The 21,806-nt window shown below is 39.1% G+C and overlaps 1 protein-coding gene across 1 annotated transcript in view; it reads left to right on the top strand.

Annotated features, from left to right (window-relative positions):
- The window catches only part of LOC146654102 (uncharacterized), a 29,209-nt gene extending 16,543 nt beyond the window's left edge, over positions 1-12,666 (top strand). The window contains exons 11-20 of the mRNA XM_085379962.1: positions 2,776-2,973; positions 3,144-3,157; positions 3,245-3,267; positions 3,986-4,086; positions 6,899-6,984; positions 7,824-7,903; positions 9,542-9,701; positions 10,660-10,822; positions 10,947-11,000; positions 11,100-12,666. Of these exons, the coding sequence (XP_085236088.1) occupies positions 2,776-2,973; positions 3,144-3,157; positions 3,245-3,267; positions 3,986-4,086; positions 6,899-6,984; positions 7,824-7,903; positions 9,542-9,701; positions 10,660-10,822; positions 10,947-11,000; positions 11,100-11,353 (1,133 nt within the window). The 3' untranslated portion in view covers positions 11,354-12,666. The remainder of the gene's footprint in view (positions 1-2,775; positions 2,974-3,143; positions 3,158-3,244; positions 3,268-3,985; positions 4,087-6,898; positions 6,985-7,823; positions 7,904-9,541; positions 9,702-10,659; positions 10,823-10,946; positions 11,001-11,099) is intronic.
- The last annotated feature ends 9,140 nt before the right edge of the window (positions 12,667-21,806 follow it).

Below are 21,806 nucleotides of genomic sequence, written 5' to 3'. Positions count from 1 at the left end.
AATAGAAAACTTGGACCCGAAAGCCAATCGCCACATTTTAAGAATGCTGCAACAGTCTGTCCTCTAGAGACATGATCTGCTGGATTCAAAGTGGTATTGACATATCTCCACTGCCGAATGTGAGAATGGCTTAAGATCACTGAGATCCTATTAGAAACAAAGGTCTTGAATCTTGTGCCTTCACTATTCAAGTACTTTAGCACAGCCGTGCTATCTGTCCAAAAAACAGATTCATGCAGTTCTACTTCTAGTTCCTTCTTTAGAAGTTTATCCATCTTCACTGCAACTGTTGCGGCAATCAGTTCCATTCGTGGGATGGTTGGACACTTCAAAGGTGCAACCCTTGCCTTTGCCATTACCAAGGTGGACTGAGTCTCGCCACTTGCATTGCGCAGCAACAGGTAGCTTGCTGTTCCATAAGCGTCTTCGCTTGCGTCAGCAAAATGATGCAGCTGCGCAAAGACTGGTGCACCAAAATGCTTTGACTTGATGCTCCTGTCAACTCCAAAGTCGTCAAGCCTTTGCAAATCTGCAACCCACTTATTCCAGCTCTTAATGACATCCTCTGGTAGGGATTCATCCCAGCCGTATTTCCTCCGACATAAATCGTGCAAGATTTTTTTTGCACACAGAATCACCGGAGCAACAAATCCCAGTGGATCAAAGATGGAGCTGAGAAGGGAAAGCAGTCCTCTTCTAGTGTTCGGTCTGTTTTTAAGGTTGATCTTGAACTTGAACTGATCTGATTCAGCACACCACTGAATTCCCAATGCTCTTTCCATCGGCAAATTACTCTCGTCCAGATTCAGAACTTTAAATCCTTGTGCTCTTTCTTCATCAGGAATTGAGTTGAGCAACTTTCTGCTGTTGCTTGACCATTTTGTTAGTCGAAATCCGCCTTTTGCCAACATGTTCCTCAAGTCAGAACACAGGGTGATTGCTGCGTCTTCCTCTGCAATTGACTTAAGACAGTCATCCACATAAAAATTTTTCTTGACTGTTCTTGCAGCTTCTTGACCAAATTCCCTTTCGAAATCAGTAGCGCATTTCTGAAGTGCAAAAGATGCAACACTTGGCGAAGAGGTGGCACCAAAGATGTGGACCAACATTTTGTGTTCTGCAAGCTTCTCCTTGTAATTCCCATCAGACCACCAAAGAAACCTGAGGAGATCTGTATCTTCCTTGCTGACTCTGACCTGATGGAACATGGCCTCCACGTCAGCCATTACTGCCACAGTCTCCTGTCGAAACCTCAGGAGGACTCCCACCAGTGAGCTTGTCAAATCCGGTCCCTGCAAGAGATGCTGGTTCAGCGATGTTCCTTGAAAGCTTGCCCCACAGTCGAAGACAACACGTAACTTTTGCTTGACTGGATGTCTCACTCCATGATGAGGCAAATACCATGTTCGTCCCTCCAGTGACTTACATTCAGCATCATTCAGTTTGATCGCGTAACCCTTTTTTAGGATATCATCCATATATGCAACATATTCTTCGTAAAACTTGACATCTCTGGTGAATCTTTTGTGTAAGTTCAGCGCACGTTGCACTGCGACTTCTCTGTTGCTTGGCAAGCACAGCGCCTTGCTTCTCACTGGAAGACAAATACTATAATGGCCATCCTCCAGTTTTGCAGACTGAGACACCATGTTCAGAAACTGACGATCTTCCTTGGACATTTCAAGATTTTCGTCTTGTCCCGCATCAGGAAAGTCTTACTTAAACTGTAGCTGCCAGAGCTCTTCCAACCTGGCTACTGATATCCTATTCACAGTCACTTGTGCCAATCTGTTTCTCCCACTCATGTCGCCTCCACTCCTAAGTGGTCCATTTACTGTCCAACCTAATATTGTTCTCACTGCGTAGGGTCCATTGTCCACGCTGTTTACCACCTTAAGCGGTTCCATGGCTTTGGGAACATTCACTCCTATGAGTAATCCAACATCCGCTTGGATAGTGGGAAGTTTCACTTCCCACTATCCAACATCCGCTTGGATAGTGGGAAGTTTCACTTCCGTCAGGTGTTACCACCTGTCAACATCCTCCTGGCATGGGATATTGTTTTTACTTACAGGAATGTGGTCTTGTGCATACACCTCTGAAAGTTTAATAAACTGGCTACCATCCAGACTACTGACTTCCAGTCCAGTCACAATGCAGGTGTTCACAACAGATTCATTTCCCATCGTTCGGAGTGAGATTTTCGTAATTCGTCCGTTCAGGTTCAGTTGTTTTATCAGTGACTCTGTCACAAAGGTGGCTGAGCTGCCTTGATCCAAGAATGCATATGTTGTTACTGTCTTGGTTCCTTTCTGGGCCTTGACACGTACTGGAACGATTGGAAGAATACAATCTTCCTTACCGGCCCCAGTCATGCTGAAAGTTGCTGTTGTTTGTACAAGAGCACTTGATACGAACTGTTGAGCCGCCCCCCTTGCTGTTTCTTCTTGTGAGTCCCTATTGGTGATGTGCAGCAGGGTAGGATGCAGTCGAGAGCATTTGCAGCTGCTACTCATGTGACCATGTTTCAAACAGGCAAAACACAGTCCTATGCTCCTTAAAAACTCAATCTTGTCCTTATGAGGCTTGTCCTTGAGCTTTCCGCAGATTTGGAGGTTGTGTTGCTCTCCCTTGCAATAAACACAAGGTTTGCTGCTTGAAGCAGCATTGCAATTATTATTTTTACGGTTTTCTCGTACAGTATAAGCTAAACATGAATTAGCTACGACTGAAGTATAAGTCTTACAGTTTTTAGTATCTGATTTTTTTTCACAGGAGTGCAAAATGTGGGAATTCTGCATTGTGGTCCGAATGATAATAAGAAGAGTCTGGTGAGGAATTCCACTTTCCACCAGTGCTGCGGTCACCACCAGTATGACAACAGGACTCAGTGCTGCTGTGAGAATGAAGGTGTTCTGGAGGTACAACCGAAGCATTCATCTTGCTGTGCAAAGGAGTCAGCTAACCCTGAAGGTCAGAAATGGTCAAATGCAGTCTCATGCATATCTTACAAATCTATTTAAGATTTAACTCTTAGCTTCATATTTTCTATTAAAATGTAATGACAAATGATGAGTTAATGGCAATTATTTTGGTTTAGTTTAGTTTTCCACTTCAAAAGGCTTTGTGCTTTATCTTTACAGGTTTTCAACAACTGGTAAGATACATACTGCAATAAAATATCATTCTTTTACTTTTTTGTGCAAATATATGAATGTTTGCCTTTATGTTTTATATTTTTCAGACACATGAGCTCCAACACTTTTGGTAAGTAAATGGGTTTTACTATAACAATTTTTACTATAATGTCATATGTAGACAAATGTAAATTTAATCTAGTCAAGATTAACTATCATGCATTCAGGCTTTGTAGGAAATGTTCTACTCTAATTTGAGTTTATTTACAGTTGTGCTCAACAGTGTACATAGACTCATCACTGGCATGAATATCATAGTAAATTTGTGCTTAAATTATTTCTTTGAACTGCTCTTTTTCATGAGAGACTATACAGCACACACCTTTAATAATTTAAAAAACAATGGGTGCACAATTTTGAAATGATTTTTGATCTTCTGTAATCCCCACAGTGCCAAAAGTCTAAATACACCCCAACTAAGTTAAATGTCCCTTAGTAAGTCGCACCTAAACCACATACTTTTGGTAGCCATGAGCAAGCTTTTGGCATAAATTTGATCACTCTTCTTGACAGAATTGGTTAATTAGGGGTTAGTTAATTGAAATTTGTTGGTTTATAGACACACAATTGGCTTTAAGCCTGGTCCACCAATTTCTTTCAGTTGGATTGAGGTCACAGATTTAATCTTTACTGAATGAAATCCGAGTACACGCAGTAAAGTGTGATGCTATCCAGTAGCCGGTAAAAATAAATATACCTGTTAATACTTTCTGTTCTGCTCTGTGGTAGTGTACCAGTGATATGGAGTGGTTTTTGTGTTTATTTTGGCTGTGTTTGTCTATCCACAGCACTGAACCAAACACACATCTCTGTGGGTCGACATGTTACAATCCAAAGACGCATCGTTGCTGTGAGAGACACCAAAAGCCTTTTTGGTTCTGCGCCTCAGGTATTACCGTCTCCATAGCTGTTTCTTTGAGTGAGTGTGTGCCAGGGAAAGTTTTCAAGAACTCTGCATAGTCCTGCAAAAACAAAAACAAAACTAAGAACACTCTTAAAGCTTCCCTGCAGATGTTCTATCTATCATTGATCATTGTATGTGACATTGCATCATCCCATGGTTTTTATGTGGGCCTGTAGAGTGAGTTGAATCAGATAAGGAACAGCCCACGCTCCAAGAAAGCAGTTAGAGCTGAGTGAGCAGTTTAAACATGTTTATCTTACGTGCAACCGTGTAAAAACAAAAACTTATTTGCAGCATAAATTTCCCCTAAAGGGAACATTGCATCATTTGCTTTTGTGACACCATCTCATTTTGGAAAATCCCTAGAATGGAAAACTATAAAGAGATAAAATAACAAGCTTAACAGGTTCTATTGACAAGATGTTGACAAGAACTTTCATCTAGGATGATGAAACTATATTATATTATACTGTAACCTGTTTGCTCATTGTGAAGTCAATACCAAAAAACCCTTTTCCAAATGTTTAGGTGAGGGGCATGTTTCCCACTGTGCTGCATCCTCTTGTCTTTTTACACAACTTGTAAGAAATTAGGAGATCAAATAGCTTTTGAAGTCGCATGTTTTCACAGTCTCATGTTTCAAGTGCTAGCCAGTTTTTTGTCTCTTTAGTTTTCCACAAAGTGCCAGATGTTTTTATTGGGTGGCAGATCCTGAGGGAAGCATCAGTTTATCAGCCATGCTTTTATGATAGTTACAGACTGAAAAGAATGCAATCTTATCTGCACGTGTTCCTCCAAAGCATGTTCATTATTAATGGTGCTTTCAAGTTACCCTGGCCCTATGCCTCTATAATGGTACCCGTAAATAACGTTTTATTGGTCCGTATTTAGCTTGGATGATGTTGGCAGCTGAAAGTGTGATTCATCAGTCCAGAGAACAGTTTTCCAGTTAGCCTTATTCTATCTAAAAATAAGCTCAGGCCCAGATAACAGTATAACTAAGGAAAGATCATGGCTATGGGTCGAATAAAATTATTTCTGTTTGATTCAGTAATTCATCCAACACATTGTCATCTATACATGAACTCTTTATGTGAAGTCTTCCTACTAACAGCCATGCTTTAGAACTTTAAGGGTTCCTTTTACAACAATGTGATTAGTCACTTGCAGCAATAGTCCTGACAGAACGTTGATATGTTGTTATGCAAGTCAATAAGGTACTGCATAATACACAGTCTTTTCTCACTTGACCTTCCATATGGACCTCATGCCTGTATGGTGATTTAAAAAAAAAACCAACTATAATTATTATAGTGTGTTTAGTGTCAGGAAAGAGTCAGAGTCATCATGGGGTTGAAACGTACCCCAGCTGCAAGGCTCTGTTTTCCAACCAGAGGCAGGATGAGCCCCTGAACAGCTGATCAGTCTGCAGACTAGGACCCAGCACTTTCTTCTTGTGAGGCAACCATGTCAAGCGCTGCACTACAATGACTGACCCTGAACTTTAGTTCAACTACTGAGTTGTTGTAATTTAACTGTAACCGCCAACACTGTTATAAATCCATCAAATCAAATCTGCCACAGAGACAGTTTTAGGCCTTAAGTTAAATGGCTTTTGCCCAAAAAGAGGGACTGTTTTAAAAGAAGTTCACATTGACATTCTTATCTTGGGTGTGTAAATAACTCTGACAGTTAGAAAGTTAGACAAAGACTTTTTTTTTCTAAGGGTTCCCTGAAGACTTTAAGTATTTTTTTTAATCAAACTTTCAGACAGTGAAGTGTGTCTTTATTTTTCCAGACAGTACATCTTGCCAAGATCAAAATCATGGAAAATGTAAGCTGCGCGGAAGGGTGGTTCACTTACAAATAAAAACTTTTTTTCTCCCTACATAGAGAAAGATTTCATTGTTCATATTAGCAAAAGGTTAAATTGCTATGGGAAAATGGTCTTGATATTTTCCCCCAGACCACACAATTGAAAGAGCTTCCATCTTTTTGAACCACCCTATGAAAAACATTAAAGCTTTGCAATGAATAAAAAGGGATAACTCAGGATTATCTTTGAATCCAAAAAAGGATGTGCAGCAGCTGGTTTGTTCAAAATCTTGGCATCTATATCAGTTACTGTACTCCACAAAAGACGTTTTTTTTTTTAAAATCACCATATCTTAATCACCATAAGGCATTAACTTCTGAGAGTTTACACTCCCTTCATGTCAAGTATTCCAGTGTGGAGAATTAAAGCTCTAAGCCCGGAGGTGGAGGGTTTTAAACATGTGGTTTGGTCTTTCCATAATATGTGAGCTGTTCAGAAATGTCTGGTATGCTTAACAGCCCACATCAGGGTGTGTAGTGTTAACCTTTATCCTTTTTTTTTTTTGCATTTTCCTGCACTAGTTGAGCACTCAAAACACTTTCTACTATAAATCCCTTTCACCCAGTCACTTACATGTAGGACTAAGCACTTTTATCTAACATTCAGACACACTCACACTACCGTGTATGCATCAGTGGTAACTCAGTATCTTGTTCACTATCTTGCCCAATGAAATGCATAGTGGGGACAGCTCTTCTACCAACCTAGCCCCAGATGCCTCCTACAAAGACTTGGAAACCAACCGAATTCCTTTATTTTATAGTCAGTATTTTGCAAAGGAGGGAGAATAAAGCAACTTGTGTGTAACAAAGTTACACACAAGACATCATTAATCGCAACATGTTTTATTTTTACTGCAACTACTATCTCTTCTTTCCACCTAACCCCAACCCACCCCAACCCTCACACCTATCTGTTTAGGTCAAAGCAAGGCCAGGGTGTATGACCCACGTATAGAAGTCTGCTGTGATGGATCCGTATTTCGATGCAAGCCGTGGCTAGATCAAGTAATGTACAAATTGTTTTTTGGGTTTTTCTTTTCCTTTTCTGGGCCTGCCCAGCTGTTTGTGTTTTTTAATCAGTGTAAAGTGCAAAGCTCAACAGTTTTAATCTCCTTTTCTGTAGGAAAATGAAATCAAGCTTTCAAATTATGGCTAAAGCCTAAAGCACTGTTTCCTTAAAAAAACAAAAGGGAAAAACATATTAATGGCATTTTGGCGAGATTTTTCATTAAAGTTTTTGTTATTAAAAATGAAGGGCCTCATGCTGCAATGTTCAGTTTTACACAAATAACTGACAGCAATGGTACCTAGTGATCCCAGACAAAAAAGGTTGTTTTTGTGCAGCTTCGATGAGAGAGCTTAGAGCTCCACCCCGCTCCTCTTATACAGTAACTGAGGGTGTTTTTCAATCTGATGTTTAAACTCGTCTAGCGGTGTTGGTTTTGGTTACCACTACTGCAAAAGGTCCATAAATCTGGTAAGACAAAAAAAATTAGATATGTTATGTGTGGAAATGAGACCTGTGTAATGTTTGAATTGTTTCAACTTTTTGTTTTTTTCCTGATTTTTGCATTTCATCTTCTTTTTGTAAAAACTCATAAATTTATGTGTTCATCCATGTGCATTTAAATGCACAAATAAAAGGGTTTGGCTGTGCATTGTTGAGCAATTTACTGCATTATTTCTGATTCTTCAAGTGCTGTGGAGTGACTGCGTATTGCTCAGCATAACGTGGAGTTCTCTGTTGTAATGACACCTTGTACGAGGGCAGAGATGATGGAGAGGAATGTTCAGAGATGTGTATTCCTTACAATCCGGCTAAAGGGACTCTATGTTGTTCTCAGTTTTATGGCAGCCCGGGACAACACTGCTGTGGGACGGAAATTTACCGGCCTCGTACTGAGATCTGCTGCAATGGACACAGGTGATTGTGTGCGTGTGTGTGTGTGAGTGAGTGTGTTTGCGTTGCTGCTTTACATTGCTGAGAAAGTCCAGTGAAAAATTAGTTCTTTAACTTTGTTGTTTTAATCAGTTGGAATATAACGCTAGTTGGAATTTTGTCAGACAGGGTGGCCGAAAGTATGGAAACATTTTTTATATGTAGTCTGTCTCTTGAGTGAAAACAGAAACCGTCTGAGAAAGGTGAAGCAGGGAAAAAAAACATTTCGCACGAAACCGTCTGAGAAAGGCAGACGTTCTTTTTTTCCCTTGGAAAATGCGCTGAACTACTGTGCCAAGGAATCTCTCAAACAGCCTGTCTGGGTCTTTTATTGGGTTTGGTGCTAACTGTTAGTTGTTACACCCTGTCTGGTCATGACTTATGTCTTTCAGTGACTGATTTTTTTTATTTTTTTTATGTGGACACTAACAGAGAGATGAAGCTGTAGCTCTAATGATGTTCTACTTTTAATTCCCAGCCTGTGTAAAGACAGTGGTAAAGACATTATCTTTCAAGCTGGCATCCAGCAGTGAACATGAGAACTCTAACTCAGCCTGTTAGGAGCATGTTTCTTCATGTCGCTGTCCATATTTAATTATAATTAGTACCTCTGTTTTCCACCCATACAAATCAGAACATGTGTGATTTGTTTAATTACTTTACATTGCTGATGAAAACTGGAATTTCCTCCTTTTTTTAGAATCAGTATGGGAACACGGGAGCATGGGAACAACTTATTCTGTCTCTTCTGTGAGAACGAAGGGATTAAAAAAACATCTGCATGGCACAATCCATTTAAACAGACATGGTGTCTGAGATAGGAAGACACAAAATAAGCAGAAATTCAGCTTCATCTGTTTCCTCTTAACTTACTGTGCCAAACCTCTCTTTGTCAGCCTGTCTGAGTCCCTGACTCTGACTCCCATTTGAAATTTTTATGTTTAAAAACCCTGTCTGTGTGCATGACTCATCTCCTGGGATGCCTTTTTGTTTTCAGTCGGATTTCTCAGAACCCTCCAGCTGTGACGTAATAACCCTATTCACCACACTACTGTGTTGCCCTTACCGTTATTTCATCATTCAGTATTTCTCATATGGGTTGAAAGAAGTATTGATGTGTAAAATATCACGTTCAGATCTCAGTTTCTGTTTTATGGTTAGTTCCAGATCAGCTGAACTCGTTGAATTGTGGCTGTTTTCAGCTACAGTAGCTGTACAGTAACAGCAACACTGGGTATAAATGCATTCTGTGTAGACTCTGAGTGTTGAAATTGCTCTGATAGTGTGTTTCTTTCACTTCACCCTGTGTAAACACTGTTTTGAAGCAGAGAGGAAGTTATCTTTCAGGCTGACTTCAAGCAACATACATAAGCAGTGATCTAAGTGGGCTAGTACTTATATATTGTCTTTCTACTCAAGCAAACACTCAAAGCACTTACTTCTATAAGCATCATTCACTTAAATATAGACATTCATACAGCTCATTTATGAGCCTAAGTACTTTGTACTAATATTCGGAGTGTAACAGCAGCAACTTGGGGTTCACTTAGCCTCTTATGAGCATACTTCTTTATGTCACTGTACTTAATTTAATTCTAACTGCTACCTCTGTTTTCCACTCAGACACCCCAAATCAGAAAACCTTCACTGCTGTGGGGTCAAAGCCTACAACATTAAAGACCCACAGATGAAGTGCTGTGCAGGAACACTGTACAATCTGACATCATTAGACAAGCATGGAGGGGACGCTCAGTGCTGCGGATCCATCCTGCAAAAGCCACAGGTAGATTTATTAATGGTGTTATCTGAGGATCTGTTGTTTGTGCATCTATTCATGTCTTACACTGTATTATATCATTGTCACGGTTCGCTTGAGGACTCACACGCAGGACTCAGAGGCACAGTTGGTATTTATTACAGTTCCACCAGGTGTATATACAATTAGTGCAGGGGTAGTGCTATATACAAAGCGGTGACAGGGAAAAGGCTCCGGGGAAATCCAGGTAGGGAAAAGACACTTGCTCCTCTTCTGACTCTCTCCTATCGTGACCAGTCTCTCTCCAAACACTCACAAAAAAACAGGAATCCACTCGGGGAATGCAGGGTCGGGTCCAGGGGATCTATGTACAGAAGGAAACACACGTTAGAGGTTTTGCGCAGGGAAGAACTTGCTCAGAGCTGGGCTGCACTGACGCGAGTCACACGCAAAGATCCAGCAATGAGTAGAAGCCACTCCCTGGCTTAAATGCTGGCTGCACTGATGAGGCCCAGGTGTTTCCTCTTCAGAGGGGCGTGGGCCAAGGGCATGAACCCACCATGAGTTCCGCCCTGGCGAGAGAGCGAGAGAGAGAGCAAGAGAGAGAACAAGAGAGAGAGAGAACGCTACTAGTCAGCGGCCTGCTGATCCTCTGGCCGTGACAATCATAAGATCTTATAACATAAAACAGTTGCGAAGTTGGAGTAGTTATTGTTAATATCAGGCTCAGTGAGCTCCTCTAAGCAGTTTTCTCTAAGGCCATAGTGAAATCTATGTTTGAACTGCACTCTGGATCTATTTACTGTATATCTGACAGTCAGAATAACTTAAGTCAAATCCATTCTTCGTTCCCATGTGCAAAAAATATAGCTAAATTCAGCCAACGTACCAAAATTACTGACTGAACTTAATGTTGTGGCCTCACTGGTTGCAAACGATTATGCTTTCATTAACCATAATGAATTATATATCTTTTCAAAACCAGGATATTTGCTGCTCAAGCCAGGAAAAAGAGGTGCTTTACTCTGTCAAGACAGGATTTGGATGCTGTGGTCACCTCTATTACAACACCAGCCTGTGCTCATGCTGTGCGGAGAGGCTGAGAAGAATCCATGAACCAGGAAAGGATCAGAGAAACATGATGCATGGTCTGTTGTGTCTGCTTAAATGTCCTCTCACAAAGTTAAACTTCATTTTGTGTCATTTTGACTTCATAGCACAGTTGAGGTAATGCGTTTGACCAATAATATGCCTGTAATGTTCTTTTTTTAGGATCCAGACTTCTATCTTTGAATAATCTAAACACAAGTGATCTCTGCAAAGAAAGTAAGATATCATCTATAATTTTCAATATTGGAACAAATGTTGTTCTTAAATTTTTTTATGGGTTTTTAATGTAATGTACTTGTGTATCTCTTTATTTAGTGTACATTGGGACTGTGGAAAGTGTGTCTGTGAAGAGCGTTGTGTTCAGGAATGTGCTATGGGTTCATGGGAAATATTCCAACGTGACAGCTCTGCCTTTGCATCACATCTTGGACATAGATGATCACTGCAAATCACCTAAACTGTTTCTTGGGAAGACCTACATCTTTAACAACGTTAATATTTTCACTGATTTCAACCATGACTCTGTTCTTCAGTCGCTCCATTTCATTTTTTATAAATGTTCATCTTAGATCACCACTGTCTGATCTATGTATGGTCAGTTATTAGCTATTCCCTTGTTTTTGTCTTAGAACAAGTACTTAATTTTTATTTACTCAGTGCTGGTTTTCTTACTCTAAAATAGTGCTACACTAAGAGTAATGCATAGGGGTTTTTTATCCTCAGAAGAATGTACTGTTAAAGTACTCATTACAGGGATGTTCTCTTACATGGTCTATTAACAATATAACACTGAACCTTAGAAATGCCCATTAATTTGTAAAACTCTACCCTAAAAGGAAAGACCATTGAAGCTTAACATTTGGGCACTTTGCTGGTGTAAGCATAAAATCAAAGAACCAGCCATATTTCTATCACACATTTTATTTTTACATTAGTTATTGTTGTGCAAGCACACATGAAAATGTTTTAAAATGTGATCTTTTTAATCTTTTTGTTACCTAAATAATTGAAGAACATGTAACTCAATTGAATTAATTCATTAACTGAAATATGTTTACTCAATAATGCATTATAGAAAAAATTAACTTGATTAGGGATTGCATTACTTTTCAACTGTTTAAATTTAAAAAATCCAGAATTAGTTATTAGTGATATTACTTACAAGTTGCTATCAGTAATGCATTAAATGTTCAACGCTCATTTCCATCCAAACCATGTTGCTCTGTTTTTGAACGCATCCCAAAATGTGTGCTCGGTAATTACTACTGTTACACAGCTAATTAGTGCACAGTGTTGTTAACTTATACATGCAGTAATGCAATATGACCATTATCTTTCAAAGTCTTAAAAAGCTAAAGTAGTAACTAGGATATCCAAGCTAGTGTTGGTTTGAAATTAACAGTAGCTAACACCTTAGCTATCAGTGTAACAGGAAGCAAGGCATGCAAGAATGTTAGCATACAGCTTAACGGTCACATAAGCTAAACTGCTATCAGCTAATATTGTTTGTCATTTGAAATTTTTGTGACTGTTATTTCTATGCCTCTTTTTTGCACTGAACTAAATTGTAAATGGCAACTATTTGCACTTTTTGAACCATACAATTGAATGTATAAATGTACTGTAAAGCATGATTTATTTGAAAGATAAAGCTTGTAACTGTCAAATGGTTAGTTGACAATACCATTATTATAAGCACCCCAGTTCTCACTGATCCCTCTAAAAATGCAATATTTCTGTTTCTTTGTAAGTACCTACTTTTAATCACCTTGACCCAAGTTATTTTTATATATGTGACTTTCGGGAAGATGTTTGGCATTTATTGTACTGTGTCTTTACTAAATTGGTAAGAACATACCTTTAAGCTACTAACAGGACAAGCTCATGATATACAGTATATATATTATATATTATATTGCATGTTTATATTTAATATTTAATAGCACCTCCTGTATTATTAAGTTTTAAATAAATAAGAAGATAAGAATAATTGAATGTGTGTGTGATTTTTTTTATTACTTTTATTACTTATTATTTTATTTATTACTTTATTACTTTTTATTACATAACAATTTATTGGACTATATATACATAACTATTACTACATTTTATATACACATTGTTTATTTGTATATTCGTAGATATTCAACAGAATTAGATAATAAATCAATACTCTGTGCTTATTTTTCTTACTTTACTTTACGGATACCCATATGGATACCACATACCCAAAACATACTAGGGAGTGCATAATTTTTTCATTTTTTGGTTTGTTTGTTTTTTTGCTCTTTTTAAAATTCTTTATAAAACACAATGTCATCGGATTTGATTTAAGGTCCAGATTTTTCCTTGGGATTTAATGTTGCAGTCACATGCTGCTGTTCAACCATTTAGAAACATCTCATTATATTTAATACATTACACTGGGTTATATGTTGTAGATGTACATCTTGTGGCTCGAGCATGCTCCCCTCCAGCTACAGGACTTTACAGGACTACCTGGAGACCTTCACTCTGTCTGTCCTTTTCTACTCTAAGTGGTGTGTAGTGAATGTGACAGTGACCAAAACCACCTGAGTTCTTCCTAACCGGAAACCCTGGAAGACGAATGAAGAACAGGCTCTGATCAGAACTCGAAACACAGCCTTCAGGCTGGGGGACAGTTCTCTGGAGAGCACTGCCAGAGCCAACCCGAGGAGGGGCATCAAACAAGCCAAGGAGACCTCCAGGAGAAGGATTAAGGGCTTCCAGACAGACAACCACCGCCAAGTGTAGAGAGGCAGTCAAGCCCTCACCAACTTCAAAGGCCAGAGCCCCCCAACCCCCGACAGCAGCCTTTCTCGTGAAAACCAGGAACAAGACAGGTGACGCCTTTGCACCATGCCCACCACCGGTTTGACCTGCTGCCCTTCGGTCTGTGCCTAGGGTCAATCAGGTCCCACACCTCTAGACTCACTCCAATATCCTACTCGTGTTGTAGTTTTATAAACATCTCTCACTACCTAGCCTTGTTTACCAGTTTGCTTGGTTTTTGACAGCCGTGTACTTAACTTGTCTGTGTCCTCCTTTCTCCAGAGAGTCTGAAGGAAAGGTCAGCCTCATTCTTACCTTCTTTTTCTCCACTCTGTCACATCCTTTTAGACTCCGATTGAAACCTCTATTCCACAGGTGTCAAACTCCAGGCCTCAAGGGCCCCTGTCCTGCAGGTTTTATATGTGTCCTTGATCCAACGCAGGGGATTTAAATGGCTAAATTACCTCCCCAACATGTCTTGAAGTTCTCCAGAAACCTGGTAATGAACTAATCATTTGATTCAGGTGTGTTCACCCAGGGTGTTATCTAAAACCTGCAGGACACCGCCCTCGAGGCCTGGAGTTCGACACCCCTGCTCTATTCTGTCAAAAGAGAGGGGAGCTGTTGATTCCTGTTTAACACTTAACTGAAGCATATATATCTGATATTCTAGCCCCCATAAACTCTTTACAGACACTTAGCAGAGAATTCACCTTTTTACCATTGAAGACATACCTGTTGACAGACCAGGGTTTTTTAAAGCCTGTGGGCAACACTCAGCCTCTTAACCCTTCCACTCTGGTCCGCGTGCAGTCACTTGTAAACAATAAAAGATAACTGAAAACTATTTCATGCTATGCAGGGTGTGATGCTTTTATTTTGAAGTTTTGACTTTTATTTATGTATGGATGCATGCAAGTGAATCCTTCAAAGTTATGTCGTGTTTGTCACTGAAGAAACAACAGTAGCTTTGAGCTCACATCAGTTTCCTGTTACAATCACTTCATGACATAATGCATGCAGGATTTGTGACCGAGCACAACTTTATAACAAGCATTACTCATTCGCAGATGCAAACAGTGAGAGGTTTCATAAACATTCAAGCACACAGAATGAAACTGCTAACATGACATGATGACAAGACAAGACTGGCAAAAACACTGTAAGACGATTCATGTGAAAATGCCTTACTGCTGATTTCCACCAGCTTGACATTTACTGACATTTGTGACCCTTTGGAAAAAATTATAGCCAACCCCTGTTCTAAATGATGCAGGCTACTGTATATTTTACATGACACAAAAACAAGACTGGCAAAAACACTGTTTGTAAGATAATTCATGTGAAAATGCCTAACTGCTGATTTCCACTAGCTCAACATTTATTTAAAAAACACAGATGTGTCTTTATATGAAACCTGCATATATAATACAAAAATGTTACAGCACCCTTTAAAAATCTGGGAACAATTTAAAATAAAGTTAATATTTAAAAACTTAATCATGTACTTTAGAAATCAGAATATAAGACTGACTTTTTTGGCTTCATCACACAACCACATAATACATAACATGAAAGCGATATGCTTATCCTTTCTTTTCGATTATTCTTGTCACATTGGAAGGTATGCAAGTGAACAGTATTTGAAAGTGATGTCTTTAAGAAACAGGGAAAAAATACAGCAAAGTGCTGACAGTGGACTACAGAGATGGATCTGGGCCTCCAGTTGATCATATACTGTACACCAAAGCCCCATCAGAAACGATATCAGTGGAAGGGTGTCGATTTATGTTTGCACTATGTTAAACAGACCGTTGCATCTATTTCCCATTTTGCTGGCAAAATATGAAGAAGCATGGGAGGCTTGTGACCTTTGCTGAGAATGATGTATGGAGTCATTTTTGAAACAATAAACAACCTCTCCCTATCTTCTGATCTTGTGTGTTTTTTCTAACAATGACTATGTGGAAGGGAATTTAAAATGCTCAAAGTCGAGGAAACACGTTGCAGCTGGCACTCAATCAGCCTTTACATGTGATTCTTTCCCGTTAAGCCCACAATTCCCACTGGAATATGGTGCAAATAAAAATGTACTGTGCACAACAGGGAAAACACCACTAACAGCATACTGGCAGCTTTAAGGGACACACCAAAAATACCTGACATGCCACTGAAGTGAGAGAATACTTTTTTTAGTATTTGGAGGTGGCCTCATGTTCACATTTACAAAACACAGAAGCGGTTTCTTTTACAGAAAGAAAAGGGGAAAAATATTAAAGTGGAAGCACAGAGAGTTTAGAGAAAAGCAAAAACTAGTAGAACACATATTGTCCAGTTTATAAGTGTGTTTATGACAACTGGAAGACAGCAGGTTCATTCGGTATTTTTGTGGCTCACAACGGGGAGTGAAGGTGGATCACTGAGATGCACAGATGTAAGATACAGTTAAAGCCACTTATAGACTCAGAAGCAAGTGTTACCAACATATTATCAACTGGAGAAACTGTTCTCTAAGTAGTGAGGATGTGGACTGATAAAATAATGTACAAATATTACTTGTTTTATTGCTGTTGCTTATTACCTCAAATTGCTGTAAAGCATTCATGGAAGGAAATCAGTCTCCACCCTTTACACATGACAATGAAGAAAGGTATGCCGCCTGGAACCTTTAAGATGGCACTCAGGAACACCATTGGGGGAAAACAAGGGCGAGACAAACTTGTCTCGGTGTGATGAAACCCTGTGAATGTGTCGAATCTTTCCAGTGAATTGCTTCGCCAAGTCTGCTGGTATTGCTCATGTACAGCAGCCCTCCTGTGTGTGGGCTACATACTAGAGATGGCACGATACCACTTTTTTATGTCCGATACCGATATCATAAATTTGGATATCTGCCGATACCGATATGAATCCGATATAGTGTTTTTTAATCGACAAAACTGTTTTTTTAAATATCTTGCTGCATTTTGTATAAGTTCATACTCAAGTTTAAAACAACAACTACACTAAAGCTATTCTGTTATACCTGTATGCAAAAAAAAAATTTCATAGTTCAGCAATACTGATCAATCTAATAAACTCAAACCTACACCATCCTCCCTATTCTGGTATTTTAAAGAGTACTTAGCGTAAATATTAAGCAACCTAACTAATAGGGTTCCAACTCCCAGCAACAACAAAAATAAATAAATAAAAAATAGGGAACCACCCCTCACGCTCCACCTCATGATGCTTAATCGACGTAATCAACCTTAATTTGATGCAGTGTGAAAAAAAATGCACAGAAATCAATTATTTTTCAAGAAATATTAAATAGATTCAACATCTTTCTTCAACAAAATTGCAGACTGCACAGATGGTACCTTCCCAAAGGAAAAAGTACTATAGCTTACTAGGGTATTTATATTAGACTTAATAGTCACTATATACAGTAATTGACTTCTATTCATTTTACATCAAATTAAAACTTTGGGTGTCAGATAATTATTTATTAAAAGCTAGACATTTTAAATGAGAATAAGAAAGAAAAGTATGTCTTTGTGCCCCCTTTTCCCTGTTAATGCCCTATCGGCCCCCCTGGCTAAACTTTGCTAGATCCGCCCCTGCTCAGTTACCAGCGTCAGCTACGTAGAAAAAGATCCTGGTGTAGAAAGTAATATTAAATAAATTCTAACAACAGCTTATCAAGCTTAAACGTGCTGCTGTTGTTCAGCCGCTGGTTTCCTCTTTCTGGTGCAAAGTGGGCCAAAAACAAACAAGAGAGACGGACTCCCGACAGAAAAGCCGATCAGCTGATCATTAAGCAGTTTCATGATTGAAATAGCAGCAAGAAGAGGCAGTCGCTTGTTAAGCTTAAGGCAGGAATGCTTTACAAACATTCAGAGATGGACTTACACACTTGCTTTACTTCTCTCGGGAATAACTTTGTCGGAGATGAAATGTTGCTAGCGAAGCTCCAAATGCTATCCAGACCACAGGTCCCTCATGCCACAGCCGCTCTATCACGTGATGCATACTGCTCCGACGTGCTAACGTTCTAAGGTGAGTTACAGCGTGTTGCAAGTTTTGTGAGGTGCTTTCGTGATAATTAATAGATCGGATTACATTTTTTATTTTTCTCCGATATCCGATCCAGTAATTTAGGTCAGTATCGGACCGATACCGATACGTAATATCGGATCGGTCCATCTCTACTACATACCAGTGAAAATGTAAACATAATGGTCCTAAATTGATAGCACCCACAAAGTTATACTAATGTGGTAAACTTTAGAGAGGGGGTCAGGAAATGAACCTATCCGGTTGTTCAGTCTGATGTCACTAGCCGTGTCTGGACCTAAACTCCACTGCAGGTCCATATATCAAACGATCACTATGGCATTACTAAGAGTTGAAAAACTGTCTAAAGTCTTTCATCTTTAATAAAATGATCAGCGTTCTGCTCTACCAGGTGTAACAATTGAGTTTAACATCCAGGCATCCATGAAAACGGAATTTATGACATTTTACGGAGTTAGAAGTTAGCAGGGAGTTAGCTCGCTAGCTTCTATCTAAATACAATATAGCATGTCCTGACTGCGGGGTTTTGGAAACAAATTAAAACGTACAGCTCTGCTATCACTTCCAGCATAAATGAAGACAGAAAACTAAACAGCAGTGACGTTTGTAGGGTTACTGAAGTTGGGCTAGCTGGTATATAATGATGTGCTACGTGACCGCTAGCGACACAGCTATGTTAGCATAATATAAACAAGCTAACTTTTTTTCCACTCGATAAAAGTTAACGTGAGTGTTCTCGGTGGTCAGGAACAAATGTAATCGCATGGCAGGATGCTGTAAAAGGACCAAACTTCAGCCAGGAGAACAACTGAGATAATCCATCCATAATACGAGGTTAGTCATTCATATACTGCTGCATGGGCTGGGCTGTAGTTACATCCTAAGGTTTTAAAAACTGAGCTTAAATAAATGATTAGCGATAATAAAAGCCGAGGGAGGTCAACAGTGATCACTGACTGTTTTAGGAGCTTTTTGAGATCAAATAGAAGAAAATACATAACGTTAAACATGTTAACAACACAAAAGCCATATTAAACGCAGACTACTTTAGGCCCGGAAGTAGGATTCGTCGTGTCATCACTGAACAACCGGATTGACAAACATTTCCGTAAGATATGTTTTTCCATTCCATTTATAGACTTCCTATAAATGGAATGGCAGTGGTATCTCCCAGTGTGTACAAAATCTTAATGCCACTGGGGAAGTTCAGAGATGTGCAACTCCCACAGCAATTTTTCTTTTATAACAACTTCCCTTTTTACTGAATGCAATGACTTCATGGTGTAATACAACTGGGATTTTGGGGGGCGAAGGACAAATTTTATACAGGACACAACTGTTTTTATAAGCCTTAACCAGGAGTATTAAATATGACTCATTTTGGCTCCCGCATCAATGATCCGTTGCCACTCCTTCCTTCCTTCCTTCCTCCTGTCCGTTGCATTGTGCCAGTTTTTTTTTCTTGATTAACTCGGAGATGGAGATGTGGGTGGAATTTATGGCCTTTGTTTGGTGGTGTTTGCTGTCCTAAAGAAAAATGTATTTTATGGAGTAATTAAATATTGCTATCATAAAAAGACATGAATATAAGTGATAGAGGTGTTTAGGGAGGCTCTGCATGTTCGATTTGGCAGATGTTTCCTGCCAGTAAAAAGGTTCTCTGTTCAAACCTTGTAATTGGACGATGCTTTTAGGTTCTTGTGCAAGATCCTTTCAACTACTCAGGTTTTCTCCCACACAGTATTAGCACAAGACTATGTGAACTGGACAGGCAACTAACTCTGATAGGGGGGATTTGGCTCAAGTTACTTTGCTATTCCATAAAAAATAAAAAACATAATTAAACAGTGAGTGCATTCATACTGTCACTTATGTGAAACTATTCTTGCACTCACACACACTACAGCTACAAAACAAGTTATAAACAAAAATGTGCAGCAAAACTCATTAAAGTTACATTTTAAAGCGCACTGGAAGAGTCAGTCCTGTGATTAAAAACCCCATACACCGGACAACAAATTTAAAGGTAGATATCAGTAGAGTTCAGTAAATGTAGTTCAGTTTTCTTACCTATCTGCTTGAGGTGAAAATGAGGGAGGATGGAGAGCGCTGGAGGAGGATGAGAAAGATATAAGGGAAAACATACATGCACAAATGTTATATACTTTTGAAAGAGATAGTTGTGATTTTTAAATGGACACTAACTTATAACGCATGCTATGTATGTGGCCAACCTTTAGCCACACAAATATAAAATGTTATTAGGCAGAACACTGATGTCCATCTTAGCCACTGTATTCAAGATTGCAAGACAACAAGGCGGCTTTCACAAACGTTGTCAGCTCCTATGTCTTTTTAATATATTCATTCTAAGTTTATGGGAACACATCAAGTTGTTGGAAATGTAATTGCACACTAATTAAGGTATATTTATGAGTACAGCATTCTTTTTATTTCTATTAAATGACTTCAGGTACTTACTTTACCTTTAACTCCTTTCTGATATTTATTGTGAATTTGTTATTATATGGCATATATTCTATATAAGATAAACAAGACCAATGTATTTACTGCTCCAGTATTTACTATGACATCAACATCATAGAATGGTTGACCCATTCAGAAATACATCACTTCTGTTTTTCCCAGAATTTATAATGGTAAATGGCCTGTATTTATATAGCGCTTTACTAGTCCCTAAGGACCCCAAAGCGCTTTACATATCCAGTCATCCACCCATTCACACACACTGGTGATGGCAAGCTACATTGTAGCCACAGCCACCCTGGGGCGCACTGACAGAGGCGAGGCTGCCGGACACTAGCGCCACCGGGCCCTCTGACCACCACCAGTAGGCAACAGGTGAAGTGTCTTGCCCAAGGACACAACGACCGAGACTGTCCAAGCCGGGGCTCGAACCGGCAACCTTCCGATTACAAGGCGAACTCCCAACTCTTGAGCCACGATCGCCAAGTCTGCTGGTATTGCTCAGCTAATGAGTTCATTGCTTGGGTAAGACCATGGGGAAATTACACAGGATGGGTGTTGCATGAGCAGGTAGCAAGTACTATTTTTAAGCTTTCAAAGTTTATTTTCTAACTTCTTTTTTTCTTTCTTTTTCTTTATTATAATTTATATTATTATATTATTTGCCTATTCATCTCTTTCTCACAAATATTTTTTGTATTTAGGGTTTTTCCATCTAAAATATTTGTGTTTAATATTAATGTATTTATTTTTTTAAACTTTCATGAAGAAAAAGAAAGGATGACCAGTACTTTGGTCAACACAAAAACTGGAATGGGTCAAACTGACCCTTAACACAATTAGAAGGTGTATTATGTGTAGTGTATTATGACAGATGTTTAAATGTCACTGAGGCAAAAGGATATGAAGTCACAGACAAAGGTTAAAAGCTTCCTTCTTCGGTCAGAGTAAAATCCAGCCATAAATTAGTCAAAAATAAACAAAAGGAAGGACAAGGAAGGCAACTTCCTCTGGTACTGAGCAGAGCAATCTTGTCATAGTTCAAGGAAACACTTGGGAGCTTGGGAGCATTTCTTTTGTGTGTGTGTGTGTGTGTGTGTGTGTGTGTGTGTGTGTGTGTGTGTGTGTGTGTGTGTGTGTGTGTGTGTGTGTGTGTGTGTGAGTAGAGTCTGGCTAGTACACTGTCAAATCTTATTACATTATTATACAATATTACAGACCAGAAATACATACAGACAAAGTCATAAGCACGCTAAAACATTTCACAGTGGTTGCAACATAGTCTTCTCTGAGAGAGAGCACTCAGTACAGTGGGCTTAGAAATAGCACCATGGGGGTGCCACTTTTTCAGGGTGCTGAACTCTAGCCAGCGAACACTGAAGTGGATGTGTGATAATATGCTAAACTACATGCTAATAAAACTGTCTTTCTGACTCTAAATCACTGGTAATTAGGGCTGGGCGATATGACCCAAAATTCATATCTCGATATTTTTTAGCTGGATGGCGATATAAGATATATATCTCGATATATTTTTTTAAAGTCATAAAGTAAGAACAAAAAGAGAGTTCTTAGTCAAAGCTGTGTCCCAGATGTCACACAGGCACTTTTATTAACATAGAGCAGATGTACATAAAATTTACTCAAAAATAAATTATGAGCATTTATTAAATAATAATGCTC

Source organism: Rhamphochromis longiceps, linkage group LG14 (assembly GCF_057381845.1).
Source record: "Rhamphochromis longiceps isolate RC_006_pf linkage group LG14, R_longiceps_female_GT1.1, whole genome shotgun sequence".
NCBI lineage: Eukaryota > Metazoa > Chordata > Actinopteri > Cichliformes > Cichlidae > Rhamphochromis > Rhamphochromis longiceps.
The sequence above is the reverse complement of the archived record's forward strand: the minus strand, read 5'-3'. Positions and strand labels throughout refer to the sequence as shown.